The sequence below is a fragment of the Micromys minutus genome (genome assembly GCF_963924665.1).
Source record: "Micromys minutus genome assembly, chromosome: 20".
Lineage (NCBI taxonomy): Eukaryota > Metazoa > Chordata > Mammalia > Rodentia > Muridae > Micromys > Micromys minutus.
The window spans coordinates 43178002-43199060 of record NC_137955.1 but is presented as its reverse complement, the minus strand read 5'-3'; the positions used below and the strand labels follow the sequence as shown (position 1 = coordinate 43199060).

The 21059-nt window shown below is 37.9% G+C and overlaps 1 protein-coding gene across 1 annotated transcript in view; it reads left to right on the top strand.

Moving 5' to 3' along the window:
* LOC308433787 (uncharacterized protein) overlaps positions 1–20463 on the top strand; it is a gene marked incomplete at both ends in the record, with an annotated part of 170013 nt that extends 149550 nt beyond the window's left edge. The window contains 2 exon segments of the mRNA XM_080933885.1: positions 19574–19679; positions 19681–20463. Coding sequence (XP_080790011.1) covers positions 19574–19679; positions 19681–20463 — 889 coding nt within the window.
* Positions 20464–21059: the final 596 nt, after the last annotated feature.

The following is a 21059-nucleotide window of genomic DNA, read 5'->3' as shown; positions in this document are numbered from 1 at the left end:
CAACAGATTCAATGCAATCCCCATCAAAATTCTAACTCAATTATTCATAGAGTTAGAAAGAGAAATTTGCAGATTCATCTGGAATAACAAAAAAAATTCCAGGATAGTGAAAACTGTTCTCAACAATAAAAGAACTTCTGGGGGAATCACCATCCTTGACCTCAATCTGTATTATAGAGCAATAGTGATACAAACTGCACGATATTGGCACAGAGACAGGCCGATAAATCAGTGGAATAGAATTGAAGACCCAAAAACGAACCCATACATCTATGGTCACTTGATCTTTGACAAAGGAGCTAAAACTATCCAGTTTCTAAAAGACAGCTTTTTCAACAAATGACTCTGGTTCAGTTGGCAGTCAGCTTGTAGAGGAATATAAACTGATTCATTTTTATTGCCATGTACAAAGCTCAAGTTCAAGTTGATCAAAGACCTCTACATAAAACCAGATACACTAAAACTAATAGAAGAGAAAGTGGGAAAGATCCTCCAACACATGGGCAGAGAGAAAATTTTTCTAAACAGAACATCAATGGCTTATGCTCTAAGATCAGCAATAGACAAATGGGACCACATAAAATTTCAATGCTTCTGTAAGGCAAAGAACACTGTCAATAGGATAAAATAGGAACCATCAGACTGGGAAAGATATTTACTAATCCTACATCTAATACAGGGCTAATACCCAATATATACTAAGCACTCAAGAAGTTAGACTCCAGAGAATCAAATAACTCTATTTAAAACTGAGGTACAGAGCAAAAGAGAAAATTCTCAACTGAGGAATTTCAAATGGCTAAAATGCACTTAAATGTTCAATATCCTTAGTCATCGGGAAAATACAAATCAAAATAACCCTGAGATTCCACCTCACACCAATGAGAATGGCTAAGATCAAAAACTCATGTGTCAGCAGATGCTAGCAAGAAATGTGGAAAAAGAGAAACACTCCTCCATTGTTGGTGGGATTGCAAGCTGGTACAACCACTCTGAAAATTAGAGGTTCCTAAGAAAATTGGACATACCTGAGGACCCAGCTATACCACTCCTGGGCATATAGCCAAAAGATTCTCCAACACATAACAAGGACACATGCTTCACTATGTTCATAGTAACCTTATTTATAATAGCCACAATCTGGGAAGAACCCAAATGTCTTTCAACAGAGGAATAGATACAGAAAATGTGGTATATTTACCCAGTGGAGGACTACTCAGCTATTAGAAACAATGACTTCATGAAATCAGTAGGCAGATGGATGGAACTAGAAAATATCCTAAGTGAGTTAACCCAATCACAAAAGAACACACATGGCATGCAGTCACTTAGGATTCCATTCACCATTTCTGATCCTCTCCCTCAGCTGCATGCTGGAGTAAATAAGAAGTAAACACAGGGAGTCTAATTTTTCCACTGAAGATAAGTTCCACTTTTATCACCGAGCACTCTGTTAGACAAAGGCGTCTGGCCGTGGAAATGAAAATGTAATTTCCCTCTATAAGATTTTTTTTTTTTTAATTTAAGCAAACAACACCTTCCATCTAATTCAGAAGCTTGAATCTGCTTGTAAAATCAGTTTCCTGCACTCCCATGCTTCTGTTTCCCCATTCTTATTTTAACAGTTGTAAAATGTATATAAGCTTTACTGTGCACAACTAACCCTCACTACCCAGGTTGCAAGTTATGGAAGGGTATTCATCCCTATTTTATGGCTGAGAAACTAAGAGACAGAAGAGCCAGCTGCCATGCTGCAAAGCTTGGTACACCACATTAGGGAAATCAAAGTCAGGATTTATCAGATCCAGCCCTCCTGTGGAGTGCTGGTCACCGTGGTCTCAGCCTTCCCTGATTAAGATGGGCCTTGCAATCAATGTGATGTTCGATGTTCTCCATGGCCTTTGTAAAGGCTGGCATTTCTCCTGCAAAGGTCAGCCAGTGCTCTGAACTGCTTATGGCATACAATTCTCCTTTCTGCAAGAGGAGCCCTGCAGAGCAGACAATTTCAGCTGCTTCTTAGGACCACTTTGGGGTTCTGAATCCCCAGCTCCCCAAAGTAGCTTCACAAACAAGCTCTTCATTTTCTGTCCTCATCCCACAAGACCTTTATTCCACATCCAATTGCCTGTTAGGTTTATCCTTCCTTTCAGAACAAACAGGGCTCATTTTGGTTCTGAGGAGTTAACCCCTATTAAGCCACTAGCAAACACTGGCAGGAGATATGACTGTGAGTTCCCAATGGGATTTTATTCAGGGATGGAAGAAAAGACAAAAAGCAAATGAATGTGTGTATGATGCAAGCTCAAAGACCTGGGTTTCAGGATATTGCTCACAATTGGCTTCTTGACTTCAACCCATGCCACCCTCTGGACTCAGCTGCTCCATACCAAATGCAAGGCATGTGCATATCTGAGCCTTTCCAGCCTGGAACATGAAAGTCTTCACAACACAGCTACATTTTGCAGATATCTCATTGAATGAAATTTTTTCTCTAGAGCTGGAGAAGGTCCCAGTGGGAAAAGCACTTGCCAGGCAAGTGAAAAACCCTAAGCTGCACTCACCAGAAGCCACATTAAAGCTGAGTATCATGGCCTAGGGTAATCATGGTCCTCCACCTGTGAAATGGATCAGAAACAAGCAGAAACTCCTGGGCCAATAGTGTTTTAAACAACAAATTTCTAAAGAGGCATTGTCTTAAACAAAGGTGGAAGAAAATTGACACTTAAGGTTGAACTCTGCTCTCCACATGAACACCACAGCCTGCGTGAACCTGTGTGCACACCCACATACACACAAACACACATGGTCTCTCTACCTAACACTTAGCCTTTGTACAAATGCTTCATCTAAATTTTGGTTTTGATGGTTTTTTTTTTGGTTTTCATTTTTAACTGACAATTTAAAATTGTGGTTATTGAGGGCATACATGAAGTTTTGAGTTATGTGTATATTGTGGAATGGCTAAAGTTTTGATATACTAACATTGTACTGGGCTCCATTTTGCTTTCTTAAGGGAAGTGAATTGAGACCTAGTACAATAGTTTCCTGAGATAATAATGGTCTAACACTAGTAGGTGCAGAAGGCACCTGACATAAAATCCAATATTCACTTGCCAAGTTTCTAAGTACATAATATTATCAGATTCACCATGCACATCCTATAATCCCACATGCTTGGATTGGGTATTTTTATTGAAATAAAATTACATCGCCCTCTCCCTTCCCATCCTTTTTACTTTTCAAGAATACTCAACGGCATGGACCAAATGCATTTGCCACTTCCGCTGTATTACATAGGGTAGGGGCATGAGAGCATGAGCACACAAAGACTTAAACATCAAGAAGGCAATGGACCTAAGCGCCTAGAATCTTAGAATATATCCTCCAGCGGGAAGGAGAATGCCTTGTTTTGTGTCACTGTCCTCTACACATAGTTATTCAGCATCCCCGACCCTCATACTAACTGCCATAGTGTTATTAAGGAAAAGAATGGCATTTACCTCTAGCTAGAGACTTTATCATTGCTCCTCCCTTAAGAGTGAATAAATCTAATTAACCAGGTTAAGGAACCATGCACCTGGCTAAGGAACCAGCACTTCGGAAGGGTGGGAACCACATGTAGAAAAGTGTTCTCAACTTAATCCATGCTGAAGACATGGGAAGAGTAACTGTGCCCTTAGTGAGACAAGGAATTTCTTCTCTTTCCAGAATTTCACCCCCCTCAGTTCCGTGGCTTACCCTATAATAGCCATGGAGCAGCTAAATTTGTTCACTCTTCTGAATTATTCACTGTTAGGGATTGGTTCTAATGTTTGGTCTTAATTCCGCTCCCAATAGTCGCACTTCCAGACGAGGGTCCTTGCCCTCAGCTGGCTTTCATTGGTAGTAAAGAATTGCCAAACAGCCAATGGCTGGGCAGGGAGATGGAGGCAGGACTTTTAGATTGCACAGGGAAGGGACCGATGGGGAAAGAAGACAAATCACCATGATAGGGAGCAGAATGATCAAACTCATGGTCTCGCAGACGTAAGAATCAGGGTAAACGGCCACTGAGGACATTCCGTTGGCTGGGTCTGGGGCAGCAAAGATAAAATACTAAGGATTACCAAAGTGGAGTGTGTGTTAGCCACAGGAGTTTGAGGAAGTGCCCAACCATTAAGCTAGCAAGGCATATGAAAAATTAAGCTGCCTGTGTGTCTTTCATTCCTGAATCTAGAACTCTTCTTGGGTGGGTATAAGCCCCGCGAGACCCACTGGGAGCTCAGTGCAAATTCACTATTCTCTGCTACAACTCAGAAGCATAACTTTCCTTTCCTTATTTACACCTATCCCCCTTCTAAGCAGCTTTCCTGAATACTTAGGACTTCCTCACTCTTTCCCTAATGTCCCACCCCACCTCTAATCTTTGTCAGCCACAAGGATGACAGCTTAATCAATTGGCCTGGCTTGTTCTTTTTTTTTTTTTTTTTTTTTTTTTTTCCCGATTCTCACCCTGCAGGTAGCCGAAAAAAAAAAAAAAATGTCTTTTAAATACTGACAAAATAGTCTTCAAGCCTCCATTTTAGTCCAGTCTTACATTTTTCTTTTATTAATGAACTTAAGGTCCATAAACGTGGCTGGACTTGCCCAGTATCATCTAACAACAATGAATGAACCACCTCAGATTTCTTGCAATAATACTCCATGTTGTGATGAAAAGAACTTCCTCTTGCTTCTTCAAATGCATTAACTCACAGCTGTATTACTCTTGTCAGAAGCCATTGTAGTCTCTGGATATCAAATAATAAATAAATAGCCAATGTAAGAATTTATTGTCAGAGCCAGAAAGGTGGCTCAGGGGTTGAAAGCTCTTATCCCAATGCCCTGTCCCTTGAGTTTTATCCCTGCAACCACATAGTACAATAAAAGAATAGATCGCTTCAAGCTGTTCTCTGACCTCCCCACACCTGTCTTAACACCCACATGTGGATGAGTCCGTGACCATGTAATAAATAGTGATTTAAATAATCAATTATTTTATAATAAAATACATTTTCATATGAAGGGAATATAAAAGTAATGCAATCAGTTATGCACTCATAAATCTGAACTCACTATATTTGCGGGGTAAGGTTTGGAAGACTTTCCTTCAATTATTTTGAAACATTAAGTATTCCCTTCCTATCTTATCAGAACAGGACAATTGATAGATTAAGGTTCAAACTCCCCACAGGATCTATTTAATTTAATGTCTTCACACACTGTACTTATAGTCACTGATACAAGAAAAGATAATTGTGTCATTTTCCACTTTCATTATGTTCTAAGGCTGTGAGAAAATGGATTCATTTGATGCCCTTCATATCTCTGCTCAAAGACACAATCAAAAGGAGAAGGCATCGCTAAATAGGGGTCTTTTCTTGTTAGTCTTCATTGCTCATGATGAGCTAAACTAAAATTAGAGAGAACCCAAATGAAATCTATTCTATGTATCTTACCATTCTTCTAGGTCTAGTTTGCTAATTATAAAAGCTTCTTCTGTTAGTTGAAATCATTTTCTATAAATTTGTATAAAATGTAAGTAGATAAGACCCCTCCTTCTGATTGTTCATAAAGGTTAATTGGCATATAGATGCACTCCAAACATACTCTGCAAACTTAGAGGAAATCCAGGACCATTTTCATTTTAGAAACTCAAAGACTTTAATAACACAATAGGAACCCTGAAACACATGTCACTTAAGACTGTACAGTTCTCCAATCCTGGAAGACACAAATACAGTCACGAGAAGAGCCAGATGTAAAGATACGAGTGTTGGGAAATAATTCGGTTGCATTCTTCAGGCTCAGGTGGAATCTGAAGACAGATGCAGGTCTGATTAAAACACCTGATATTTTCTGGACACTTCTCTAACTTACATACACACACAGCTCACTTTGCATAGCTCAGCCTTTCCCTCCTGCTTTAAGCACAGAGTATAATTTGGCTTTATGTCTTGGCTTTTCTCATAACACTGGCCATGATTAAATAACACTGGGAGTGGTGTAGCTTACCACTCAGCTTCAGATGAACCCGTTTTGAATGGCAGAGTCAAGGCTCTCACTACAAAACTTGTAAACAAGAATACACATTTCAACCCGAGAATGCCAGTCTTATGAATCTCTAATTACCTCCATTGATAGAGTGAGGTCTAATCTCCCTGCCTCTTTTAGTGTTTTCTCTCTATGTCTGTCTGGGCTTCTGTATTTGTGTGGTTTCTGTATTAAGTAAAAATGAAAGTAATATTCATTTCCCACAGCATCTTTAAGTGTTTTGTATTTCTTATTATATTTCTGAGACAACCATGATAAATGGCCTTAGAAACAAACAAAAGATATCAATTTACTTGGAAGAGAAGAAAATAAAAATTAAGCTGGCTTTATGGCTATACATACAAAAAACTTTTGACATCTGACCAGCACTACTTACTCTTGTGTGGAAAGGTGAATTAATTTTTTTTTAAATGTCAAGACTGACTTCATTAACTTTAAAATCTGTGTCACTTTGGCTTTAAAATTCTCTAATCTTGTAAAATAAGGAGATGGGGAATGGTAGAAGTGTCTCTAAAATACTCAGGGGATGCACCAAAACTTAATCTTGGGGCATCACCATGATCAGTGGGCCACAGAGCTCCACTCGTCTCTTGGAGGCTCATACATTAATTAGTAAATATCCAGTAACTCCCAAACCTTTGGGAAGATGAATTTTTTAGAGAGCTTTCACTAGGTCTACTGGTGCCTGGGAACTTGGAATCCTAAAGAATTCAGCAACTAAGAATTGTACAAGCCAGTTAAAAATTCCAGTATGTGGCATTGAGACATCTCTAGCAGAAAAGCTGTTGGCAGTTGATGGCTATTGGATGAGAACGGGTCATTTTTGTGGGGTTGTGGTCAATGGTAGGTTTCTCATGCTGCAGTGCCAGACCTCCACAATCATGCCCATGTGGGCTTAATTGATTGGATTCTGAAGGTTAAAAGCAAGCATCAGTCAATAAATACATGCAAATTTGCTCAACTGGTGAATGCCAGTTTTTTTTTTTAAAAAAAATCATAAAATTGCATAATTTCATTATTATTTATCCCTAAATAAATTTTAGGAGGGATGATTTATATTATCAAGATGTCTAAGTTTGATTAAGAAAACTGCTAATGTAAGCATAGAATATGTTATTATGTTGACTCTTTTATCTGAATTCTGAGGACACTCTGCAGGGATGTCATGTAAAAGACTGAATGGATCAGAGAAGACAAGAAGCTATTGTAAATAACACAGCTTGGGAGAGGGAGAGACATGAAAATCAATGTATGCTTGGACACCATCTATTTATGCTGACACTGATGAAAAACTAATTTTTATTGTACTGTGCCCAAAGAAATTAAGATGAACCAATGTAGAAAAATTTGAAAACTCACTTTTGTGCTTGACATCAAGCGATCCATTAAACTTAATATCCAAGAGTAAGAAAAATTTAACTGATCATTAGTTATCATTAGATCATATATATATATATATATATATATATATATATATATATATTAGAATATATATTTTTCAAAAGTCACCTGGCATTTAAATGATTAAGAAGGAATAGCCCCAAACTGTCATAGCTCTTTTGACAGTCTAGGTCACATGCACTGCCACTCTGGAACTATAGACTTTAATGCTGTAAAGTGTGCTTTCCCCTTAGAGCAGTTTATGCAATACTGACTTTACCTTGTCTGCCATTTCTGTTGACTGTTACCTGATTCATTCCTGCTCTCCCTTCCTTAAAAAGAAAAGGAGGAGGAGGAGAATGAGGGGAAGGGAGAGGGGAAGGAGGGGGGAAGAGGAGGAAGAGAATAATGAAAAGGAAGAAGAAGAAGAAGAAGAAGAAGAAGAAGAAGAAGAAGAAGAAGAAGAAGAAGAAGAAGAAGAAGAAGAAGAAGAAGAAGAAGAAGAAGAAGAAGAAAAGGAATAAGAAGATGATGATGATGATGAATAAGAGGAAGAGGAAGAGGAAGAAGACAAAGAAGGTTCTTGCTGAAGAAGTTGGACTGACATCCCAAGAGACCTCAATTATTTGTCTATGCAGAGCAAAGTAAAGAGGAAAAAAGCAATGAGACAGGGAGTGTCATGGTCCCCAGCATGCCATTGGTCTCCCAGCTGAACAGCTCTCAGGAAATCCTGCCACCAGACACTCTGATTTTTTACATCTTCACAGAGGTCCTAGTGTCCAGGGTAGCAAGGTACAAGCCTAGTTATCAAATGTATTATTACTGAATGTGGAAAGTATGTGGCTCAAGGAAATAACAGGACTCAGACATTTCAGTTGCTCCATTTTATTTCTTATCTCAACATGGGTGGATTTGGCATTGTCTAACTCCACCCACAGAACTGAGATGCCCTGAAGACTCCACCCACAGAACTGAGATGCCCTGGAGATTCCACCTACAGGCTTGAGATGACCTGGAACCCTGAGATGCACAGGAGACCAACAAACAGCACATGAGAACTTAAGACAAGGAAACACAGTTAATAGGTCCAACTAGAGGGTCTGCACACATCCCTAAAAACATATAAAGTAATAATGGCTTTAAGACTGGGTGTAGGTTTTAGAGCAATAATTATGATAGATGTTAAGTTTTTTACATTTGGTTGGACTTGTTAAAGATGGTGGTATATATCTGCATGACAAACTAAGTTTCTTTGGGAAGAGGAGAAACACTTTCACTGTGTGTTGTGGCTCAGCCTGTAGTAGGTGGATTGTATGCTATTGATACAATCAATGCTATATAAAAGCAGGGGTTTAATATAAACCTTGTCTGTCTGTCTGCTCTCTCTGTGTGTGTCTGTTTATCTGTTTCCATGGAATGTGGCTCTGCAGGAAAGACAAGAAAACAGAATTTAGTAGAATGATGTGTTAGAGGAGATAATAAAAAGACTTCAGATATGTTTATGAAAAGAATTTTCAGAAAAGAAGAGGTAAGCAACTTTAGAGGAGGGATAATTGACTATTGGTGTTCTCTAGCCTTCCAGAATGCCACATACTGGGAATAGCCTAGCCCAGAAACTGGCTTTTCTCCAAAGAAACGATCACAGAGAAAGGAAAACTGCTGAAGGTTGAGATGGGTCCCAGGTGGCAATGTCCAGTTAACCCAGTGTTCAAGATAAATTTTCACATGGCAATTTTTCTAATGGCTAAAGAACAGAGAATGTATATTTAGGACAATGTAGGGTGATTGCATTGTACAAACATATTTAAAGAATGATTCTTCAATCATTAATTATGATAACTGGAAACAGCAATGTCATGAAGTGTTTTCACATTCCTATTATCTTCAAAATCACTTATTTTATTCCATGGAGACAAGAAAGGGCATCAGTGAAACTGCAAAGCTTTGCTTGTGGTTTTCTAAAAGTTTATTATGACGCTAACATCCCCTGTGTGTTTTTCACATATTACTACAACTTATTTGGTAAGAAAAAGAATGTTACTTTTACTTTAAACTACACAACCAGGAAAGAAAAAACATACGTAAATACACCTTTTCTACTTTAATCAGTGCTGAACAGTGGAGATACTTACTGGAAGTGTTTGTCTTGCTGTCCACTCATGACAGTCTCTTCTCTTTCTTTTCTTGCCTATGTGCTAAGAACCGAGTTTAAGTGCACATTCTAGTCTTAGAAAGCAAGCCCCTCATTCTGTATTCTGAGAATGCTGAAATTTACAGCCTCTTATATCTGTGATAGTGAAGCAGTTAGAGAGTGTGTACCATCATGTCAGTCTCTGCAAGAACATAGGAGAGAACAGAGGGGGAGAAAAATCTGGCTGGAGATGTATGGGAGATAAGAATCCTCTTTAGAAACTACATTTTCCAGAATGAAACAGAAAAAAACAGAGAAAATCAGAATCAAGTCCTGTTTTCCTTACCTATACCTTACAAAGGATACTTGACCATTTTCACTGTCCCTATTCTAGTTGCCTGGACAAATAAATCCCTCTCCATCCTCTCTAGCATCAATAAAAAGGTATTCCTCCAAATATGTTAATGCTGACTTCTAGCTAATATTTTGTCCTTTTCTGTCCATTTCTTCAGTTACTTTCTTACCTGCTACAATCACTGCAGGTCTGCTGTCCTGTCTCTGTCACTTATATCTCTTTCTTTACTCCCAGGGATTGGCAAGCTAAGTCCCACTGATCCCACCATACACAAAGATAGCAACTTACATAAAGAGAATGCATATCAGTCCAGCTTGTATCTACCTTCCTTAACCAGTACAAAGTTTCCTGAAGGATTATATACAAGCTTCTAAACATTCTGGAATTTCTTTGTGTACAAGAAAACTCTATTTTCACATAAAGATTAACACCAAGTGTATTTGCTTATGTTACACCAGCTACATGAAACCTCATGTTCTGATCAGATTCCTATTATTATGAATATGTCTGATTCCTAGCTTCAGAGGTTTTAGTTCATGGCCGCTTGGCCTTGTGGCCCTTGGTTGGGTAAGTGATGAGGCTGAGTCATTGTGGAAAGAGCAAGGGGTATAACAAATGAACTCACCATGCTCAGAAGCAAACAGAGAGAGGGTTTGGGCATGATGCCTCAACATCACCTCTTAAAGATTTGATCCCACTGACCCAATGTTCTCTAACTAGACTCTTTTTTAAAAAATAAATTTCAACATATATACTTATGCATTAAAAGTAATGAGTATACAAGATAATTCTACTAGAAAGTAAATTAAATGAAAAATAAGCTAACTATGAGTAAAAATTATGTATAGTGCTCCAGTACAAAGATTAATAGTTCGCTCAAAGAAAATTTAAAGACATATCTGCAGCTTCACTTCAGAACTCATCACTTGAGCTCATTGAATGTGCCTATGTTTATTACACATGTACATATAAAAATTTTGTGTGGTTATCTGTGTACTCATGAATGTGTGCATATGTATGATGTACATATATTTTCTTCAGTCACTCCTAATCTTATTTTGGGGGCAGAATGGTTAATAGAACCTAGAGGTCACTGAGTGGTTGTCTGGATAGGTCATTTTTTAAAGGTGCTATCACTATCCAATAGATCCAAGGGCTAGCACTCAAACTTTCAACACATAGTGCTTCAGCAGACGCTGTGTGGTAACCAATGAAGTCAGCAAAACTGAATTATTGTTTATCCTGATATTTATAGGAATATTTTTATTCTAGAAAATCTTAGATTTTGGAATTCAATGTCTAAACAGCTATGGGTCTCATCCTAGGATCTACATAAGAATTCTAATAAATATCATCTTCCCAGACAAGATTGTCCCTCAGGTATATTTCAATATATAGACTGTCAGGGACTGAAGATTTAAAACATAAAATCTACTGTTTACACACATACATGTGTCTAAGACCTTACCAAATGTAGATGGAAATGGGGCCAGAAAAGAATGGGTCTCTACACTGCCACATTCTGGTGACAAAATAGAGTTTAGAATTCTACATTTAAGTCTATCTGTCTTAATTATTGTAAAACTATATTTATTGTCATTAGAGAATATCACATACTTTGTAATATTTTAGGTTAATATATAACTTTAAGAATACAAACATAAGAAAGGTGACTTCCCCATGTATTTGTGCGCTATTAATATTCATGGACCTGCATTAGGGAAAAAATTTCTGGTAGAGTTTAAATTTCTATTTTCTATAGATTAATTAGCATATAAGTTTCTTTCAGTAATACATGTATTCTCATGTATTCCAGCAAAAATATTTTATAACAATCATAAACTAGACAGCTCTAGACAGGGAGAAGTGTGGTTTAGCACTTTTACAGAAGTCTATGAGTCATTTATTTGTCCTGTATTTACTTTTTCATTTATTCTTTGATAATTTCATGCATACATACATACATAACACAGGCATACACTTGCATTCATTCACTGTATTTTTATCACACTCATCCCCCACTCTTCCAACAATTTTTTATGGATGCTTCCACATTCTCTTCCCAGCTTCATTTTTTTTTTTTTTTTTTTTTTTTTTGGTTTGCCTTTTAAAGCAAACTGAGTCTATTTAGTGTTCCTTTTCTAGGCATGAATATGGAGCCATATACAGGAGCATAGTCAACCTACAAGGAACCAATAACAAAACAAAACAAAATAAATTAACAACAACAAAAATCTGCTTCTTCCCTAGCAGAGATTGACTTCTGATCTAGGTGTGAAGGTTTTTGCATTGCATCGCTCTTCCATCTACATTGGAATGTTGACAGACTTCATATTCTGTAGGTCCTGTATAGACAACCACAGCTTTCAGCAACTCATGAGTAACGCTACTGTCAATCTCTGAGAAGTTGTTTCATCCCAACCCTCAACAACCTCTGACCCATACAATTCCCATGCACTCTTCTAAGATGATCCCTGAACCTTGGGAGGAGGGAGTTTAATATCAAAGTCTTATTTATGGCTGAGAACTCTACAGAGACTGGTTCTCTGTATGTTTCCCAGTTCTGAGTCTCCAAATTAACCACACAACCACTATAGGAACTGCATCTCTGATTAGGACTGAGAGGTATGTGGATTCCCAGGTGCAAAGATTTGCAATTAGAGGACAGTCTGATACCATGCCCATGTGGCAAAATAACATTAGGGGGTTTTTCCCTAGGGTCTATAAGCTGCCTGTTATATCTTGGCCAGCATTTTGGTACAAGGCATAAAATTCCTCCTATGGCCTGAGCCTAAACTCCATCAGAATGTGATTAGTTAGTCTCACACCGTTTGTGTAACTATTGAATCAAGAGATGAACACAACTTGACACCACACTGTTTATTATTGCTCACAGAGTTCACATCTCCATAAAAGTATTGAAGAGTATTCTCCTACAAGGCTGAATAACACTTTCAGATACTATGAACACTAGCTAGAAGAGAGGAAACATCCACAGGAAGACTAGCTTAATTTCTCCAAGTCCTATGACAAAGCCATATGGTGTCTCAAGCAATAGAGTCTTACCAGGAGAGTTCTGAGAAGTAGACAAGAGCAATGGAAATAGCATTAATTATTTAAAGAAAAGGCGATTCAAACAGTTCACCAACATTGGAAGGGGGTATCCCATATTTGGCTAGTTTTTCTTTTTTGTTTGTTTCTTTTTTTAAATTTGGTAATCTGTGACCACAGGAAAAAAGTATTATCCCCTACGTAGAATAGCTCTATAGAGATGTTTAAACGTATAAAATAATTTTTCATATGGCATGTTAAACATCGACAGGAGTAGCAGTAGTTTTTTCTCTTCTCTAAATGTCCTCGTCTCTACACCTCTGTGTTACTTATTATATTCATGATTAATGCCTTAAAAATATAGTTAGAAACATTAGAATGCATTTGACTCCAGAAAGAACTTTTGTCAATCTAGAAAAATGCTCTTAATTTAATTATATGATCAAGACTTAGGAAAAAGATAGCTTTATCTTAATTTAAACATAATCTTTTACTTTGTAAAAATCAATACTCATCAGAACTTTGAGTTAGTTTTTACTCCTGAAGATCCACATCAATTTTTTATTTGCCAAAATTGAAGACATTTGTTATTTAATTTAATTTTATTTTTTGCTCTGTTTTCCAATCCACCCATCAGATAGTGTTGGAGATAAGTCATAATGATTAACAGAGTGATCCAGTGAAATCCTCCTGGGGTCTGGAAAAACAAGGAAGCCAATTGATGCTCTGTTGAGGAACCTAGAAGCCTCAGAACACAGAAGATTTATTGGTGATGGTCTCTTAACAAAAGTTAAAAGTTTAAACCAAAGTCACTGTTATACATGTACTCTGACAGTTCAGAAAGGCTGAAGAATGTTGACATTAATCTGAAAGGCAAAATACAGCAATATATGTACTTATTCGTTCCAAATGGTTGGTGCCACCATACAGTCTTTTCCCTCTAATCAGTTTCTGACATATCAATTTTGTCTTTGGAAACACCCAAACTGACACACCCAGAAATAACTTTGCTAATCCTAATCATCTCAAATTACAGCCAAACTAACAATTAAGATTCATCATAGGCTCTCATGTCCTTTACTCAATAGATTTTCAACAAGGATATGTGCATGCTGTGCACATAAATAGAACTGCTAATTGTATGCCAGTTGAGACATTCAGTTCACATAGCATGCTGTAATTGAGTTTATGGTCAATTAAAAAGCCATAAATAAATACATATTAATACAAAAATACCTACTTAGGTTTTTCTTATGTTACAAAAGGACAAATAAATGATCTTAAAAGGCAATTAACAAAATCTAACCCATTATTTTGGCAGGAAATGCTGACAGGTCAAAGAAGGCTGCTCTAAGAAAATAGCATTTACCGGGAAATTAGGAAAGATACATAGATATTAGCAGGGTGAAGAAAAAACCTTTGCGATGGTCCTAAAACATGGAAAGAGCCCTGAATATCTGTAAGAATACTACTGTGATTAGATAAGTGTAGGTGAAGAGGAAATAGCATTAGACAAAGCTGAAACAGGTACAGGGAGAGCCCAGAGATGTCCTCCACTTAAGGTGTGGCACCTTTTTTTATAAGGGGCCAAATAGTAAGTATATTAGAATTTATGTGCACACTAAAAGCCAATAACACTTTACACATCAGGAAGTAGAAAATATTATCACCTTTTTACTTATGTCAAAAATTAAGGTATAAAAATAATAGTTTGATTTTAAATGTAAAGAGGGTAGCTGAGCAAGTTTGAATGGTTCCCTGTGATGTTCTCTGAGCCATGCTACTTGATGATATGACGTGCACTCAGGGAAGCCCCAAAGTTGCAACATGATTTTTATTACTGGTCAGAATCCTTCCATTTTCAATCAGCAACCTGGGCCTAACCCTGTGACACCTCTCCACACACAAATCCTACATAGAAAGAACTGGTTTCCCAGGAGTGCTGACACCCCTAAGATCACCGCTTGCTACATCCATTGCCAATGAGAGAAAGCTGATCTCCAAGGAGTGCTGACACACCTAAGACCATAGACTCACAGGCCCACAGGAAGAACCAAAGCTACTTGCATCATCAGAACCCAATTCTTCTACCACAGAAAGTCCGGAATACCTCAACACACCAGAAAAGCAAGATTTAGATTTAAAATCACATTTCATGATAATGATAGATATCTCACTAGATGTTGAGAAAGCATTTGACAAAAGTCAAAACCCCTTCGTGGTAAAACTCTTGGGAAAATCATGAATTCAAGTCCTATACCTAAATCTTAATAATATATAATATACAATAAAGCAATATACAGTAAAATAGTAGCCAACACCCAACTAAATAAAGAGAAACTTGAAGCAATCACACTAACATCTGGGAGTAGTAAGGCTGCCAACTCTTTCCCTACATATACAATAGAGTTCTAGAAGTCCTAGTCAGAGCAAATGGACTAAAAAAAGAGGTCAAATGGATACATATTGGAAAGGAAGAAGTCAAAATATCACTACTTGGAGATAATATGATAGCATACTTAAGAGAGCCCAAAAATTCCACCAGGGAACGCCTAAACCTTATAAATAATTTTATCAAAGTGGCTGGGTATAAAATTAATGCAAACAAATCGGTAGCCTTCCTATACTCAAATGATAAACAGGCTAAGAAAGAAATTAGGGAAACGATACCCTTCACAATAGTCACAAATAGTATAAAACGCCTTTGTGTGAATCTAACCAAGGAAGTCAAAGATCTGTATGACACAAACTTCAAGTTTCTGAAGAAAGAAATTGAAGATCTCAGAAGATGAATTAAATCTTCCATGCTCATGGATTAGCAGAATTAATATAGTAAAAATGGCCATCTTGTCAAAAGCAATCTATGGATTTATTGTAATCCCCATCAAAATTCCAACTCAATTCTTCATAGAGTTGGAAAAAAACAATTTGCCAATTCATTGAAATAACAAAAATCCCAGGACACCAAAAAATATTCTCAACAATAAAAGAACTGCTGGGGGAATCACAGTTCCTAACCTCAAGCTGTATTACAGAGCAATATTGATAAAAATGTTTGAAATTGGTACAGAGACAGGCAGGTAGATCAACATAATAGAATTCAAGACCCAGAAATGAACCTACATGGTGCAGTGAATATTTTTTAAAAATTAAAGGCTTGCCTCTATATTGGCCCCGCAGTCTCACTCCTCTGATGCAAATTTTAGTTAGGAGCTGCACGCATGGACTCTATCACCTGGTCCAGGCCACTATCATGGTCTCACTTCATGCACACAACTCCCTTCCCTGGCAGTTTTACTCTGCTTGCCCTATTGTCTCTGTCCCATGGTGTTTATTTACGCCAAATCCATACACAAACACAACTCTATGGCCTGATAGTTTTTTGTACAGGCTTATATATTCTATTCTCAATCCACAAACCCTCTACACATCAAGATCTCATCAAATAGAGAGAGATACAATCTGCCCTTCTATATGAGATAGTAGACCTATAAAATCCTTAAAATGTTCATATCTACTTAACACCAATAAAGCCCACCTATATCTAATTCATCCTTCTGAGGTCCATCTTGGAAAGCCTCTTCTCGGTCCTCCTCTGTTTTTTGACCTCTGATACTCTCCTCCACCTGCCTTCCCTGCCAAATCATAAGCTCTTGCATTTATTTTACTAATTGAAATGGGAAGGATCAGAGGAAGTCACCTACATGAGTCCATAACTAGGCAGCCCTTCTTAGGGAAGTACAATTAATATCAAATTACGAACAGTTGTAGGACCACCTACACCTACACATCTGTGGTCTTTGACAAGAGGATCTAAAATTATTAAGTTGAAGACAGCATTTTCAACAAACAGTGGTGATTCAACTAGAGGTCACCGTGTACAAGAATATAAATTGATCCATTCTTCTCTCTTTGGACAAAGTTGAAGTCCAGGTGGATCAAGGACTTCAACATTAAACTAGGTACACTGAAACTAACAGAAGAAAAAGTGGGGAAAAGATTGCAACATTTAAGCACAGGTGAAATTTTTCTGAACAGATCACCAAGAACATATATTCTGAGATCAAGAATCAAAACTGGGACCTCATAAAACTGCAAAGCTTTGTAAGGCAAGGACACTGTCAATAGGACAAAATGGCAACTAACTGACTGGGAAAGAATCTTTACCAATCCTGCATCTGATAGAGGGCTAACATCTAATATATACAAATAATCCAAGAAGTTTGACTCCAGAGAATCAAATAACACTAATTTTAAAGGGGGGCAGAGCTAAACAAAGAATTCTCAACTGAGAAAAACTGAATGGCTGAGAAGCACCTAAAGAAATGTTCAACATTCTTAGTCATTATGAAAATGCAAACAAAAAGAAAACCTGAAATTCTACCTCACACCAGTCAGAATGGCTAAGATCAAAAACTCAGGAGACAGCAGATGCTGTCAAGGATGTGGAGAAAGAGAAACACTCCTCCATTGTTGGTAGGATTGCAAGCTAGTACAACCACTCTGAAAATCAGTCTGGCAATTCCTCAAATAATTGGACATAGTACTATCTGAGGACCCAGTGATACCACTCCTGGGCATATACCCAAAAGAAGCTCCAGCATCTAAGAAGGACACATGCTCCATCATGTTCATAGCAGCCTTATTTATAGTAGCCAGAAGCTGTAAAGAACCCAGATGTCCCTTAATAGAGGAATAGATACAGAAGATGTAGTACATTTACAGAATGGTGTACTATTCAGATATTAAAAACAATGACTTCATGAATTTCTTAGGCAAATGGGTAGAATTATAAAATGTCATTCAGAGTGAGGTAACCCAATCACCAAAACACACATGGTAATCATTTACTGATAAACAAATATAAGCCCACAAGCTGGGAATGTCCAAGATATAAATCACAAATCAAATGATTCTCAAGAAGTAGGAAGACCAAAATGAGGATGCTTCAGTCATTCCTAGAAAAGGGAACAAATCATTCTAGGGAGGAAGATGATGGAAAGGGCTTTGGAGGATGAGAGGGGGAAGTTGAGGAAAAATTAGGACAGGGGCAGGTATTGGAAAAGAGGGGGATGATATACAGAGGGTCATAAATTTGAAGAGAGGTGCGTTGCAGTAGATAATGTGAAAATGGGGTAGCCATCAGCAAGTACCTTATGCCGGGAAAGCAAGAGGCTCCTAGTGCCCAACAGAGATGTGATTGGTTGAAATGCCCAACAAAGGACAGGGAGAATCTGTAAAGACTGTATCCAAAAATTAGGCAAGGCCCTGGATTAGAAATGGGGGCACCCACTCATCTTCAAATTTTAACCCAGAATGGCTCATGTCTAAAGGAAATAATATGAGAGAAAAGTGTGGAGCAGTGATTGAAAGAAAGGCCATTCAGAGACTGTTTCATTTGGGGATCTCTCCCATATACAGACACCAAACCAATAGACACTATTATTGATGCCTAGAAGTGCTTGCTTGTCAGAGTCTGTTATAACTGTCTCCTGAGAGGTCCTGCCAGAGCCTGACAAATACAGAGACAATGCTCATAGCCAACCACTGGACTGAGCATGGGGACCCCAGTGGAGGATTAGATTAAAAAAGAGGTTTGCAACCTTTAAGAAGAACAACAATATCAACCAACCAGAAACCCCAGATCTCCCAGGGAATAAACCACCAACGAAAGAGTACACATGGAGGAACCCATGGCTCCAGCTATATATGTAGCAGAGGATGGCATTGTCTTGTATTTACATGAGGAGAGGCCCTTGGTCCTCTGAATGCTCATTTCACCAGTATAATGCCAGGGCAGTGAGTTTGGAGTGTGTAGTTAGGAGGGTGAGCACCGTTATAGAAGGGGGGGGGATGGGATTGAGGTGTTCCAGAAAAAAAAACCAGGAAAGGGGATAACATTTGAAATGTAAACACATAAAATATCCAATAAAAATTAACAAAAAAATAAAATTATCATCTTATAAAAAAAGGATCATCTTGTACTAAGGAGTTTCAAAGTTATTTCTTCCTATTACCAAATTAATTAGATTTGATGAATCTCATTTTCCAAAGATCTTCCTATACTCATGGGTTCTGCTAAATACTCCCATAAACCTAAGAAGACCTGATTTTTGCCCTGCACATTCATTAGTCAGTCAGATATTTACATACCTCTATGGGATCTGTGTTTTACTATTTGTATTTTCATGTCATTTGGTTACATATTAATCATTGAAAACAAGCAGAAAACTCTTCAACTATGCCTTGTATTAGATGTTGAAACACAACAATGCCATTGGCATGTACACTAAGACTTAGAAGTGTTGTTGACATTGATAATGCAGTTTGGAAATAGCTGTTTCTTTTCTCATTTTCTGTTATGCTGGATAATATTCTGCCTGAACTCCCATGAAGTAGAAATTCTTTAGATTCTTGGTCATATGTAAGTGGTTGATTGTGAGGAAACTATAGAGAATTGTTTCAATTTTGAAAATATTTTCCTAATTCTCTTAGCAGGAAGCAAACTTTCTATTTTGTACATTTCAATTTATATAGCAAGCATGTCTATTCCTTTTGGTTAGGATTTTCTTGACATTTCCTAGTCTCACATACATAGTGATCAGAGATTTACCTTCTATGCGGCTGTACTTCACTCTGGGTAAATACAAAGTCAATCACAGAGACAGGGAAAAAAGGAGTGCCATGCACTTTTGCCTGCTTCTATGGACATTTACAACTGGTGACATACCTCTGGAGGCGTGGTTGTGAGATTAATGTGTGTGACAATCATAACATCACGCCCCTGATGAAGGCTGTCCAGAGCTGGGAGGACGAAATCGTGTGTTTTCTGCTAGAGCACCATGCTAACCTGCACATCAGAGACAGCAGGGGCAACACTGCTCTGCACTGTGCTGTGTATGGTGGGAACTCAGAGACGGCCGACAGGCTGCTGCAGTATGGAGCAAACATTGAGGAAAGGACAAAGGATAAACTCACACCACTCTTGCTTGCTCTCAGGGAGAACAGACTGAAGATGGCACAATTCTTAGTAAGGATGGAAGCAAGTGTCCATGCAGTTGACTCACAAAGAAGAAATTCTCTCATGTATACCATAAGATGTGACTCGCCAGTTATGGTCAACCTTATTCTTCAACAAGGTGTTTACATAAATTTGAAAGATTTATTTGGATGGACTGCTTTACGTTATGCTATTGAAGGTGATCGGGATGTGAGGACAATACTTTTGGAGTATGATTATGCCCTGATACAAAGCTTAAGAGAGAGAAATAGAGCATTTCAGTGTTCTGAAAACTCTTCAACCAGACCTATCAACAAAGCTGATGCTGAAGCGACCTCACCTATGGTAACTGAGAAAGTGATTCAAATGCAAGACCCTTTTACAACCAATGAAACAGGCACAAGGAAGATACAAACCTGCAGATCAGAATCTGAACTAGAGCTGATCTCATTGAAAGATGAAGTCAATTGCTAAAAGAATATAAATAACCAACAGCAGAGCCCAAGACAAGGATGTGCACAGACAGAGGCTGCCACTGCAAATTGAAGCTCATAGCTTCCATGACTCCTGAAAGCATGAAGTTGGCACCTGAAAACAGTTGAAAGAGAAAAGATATAAACATATGATTATAAAATATCTACTTTAAACAAGCTTCAAAGACATGACCAGGATCTTAGGGATGATCTGTGAAATATATCAAGGAACTCTTTCAATGTTGGTGCTGCCCTTGTGGCAGAGAGGAATTCTGAACCTGGTTGGAATACTGGCTCTGGACATACTGTGAGATACATTAACTGCCTTAGTCTTCCAGTCTTAGTTTCATAAAGTGAAAAACAAACCCACATTAAAAAAAAAAAGAAAAAAAATGAAGAACAAACAACTCAATTGTAGAACTTGAACAGAAGCTGTGTAATTCCATGGTTTTCTTAATTATTTTTATCACCTGTGAATGTGTGTGTGTGTGTTTGTGTGTGTGTGTGTTTGTGTGTGTGTGTGTTTGTGTGTGTGTGTGTGTGTGTAGGGTTGTGTGTGATTGTTTTAGCAACAGGTGAATTCCTAACCTAGATTTT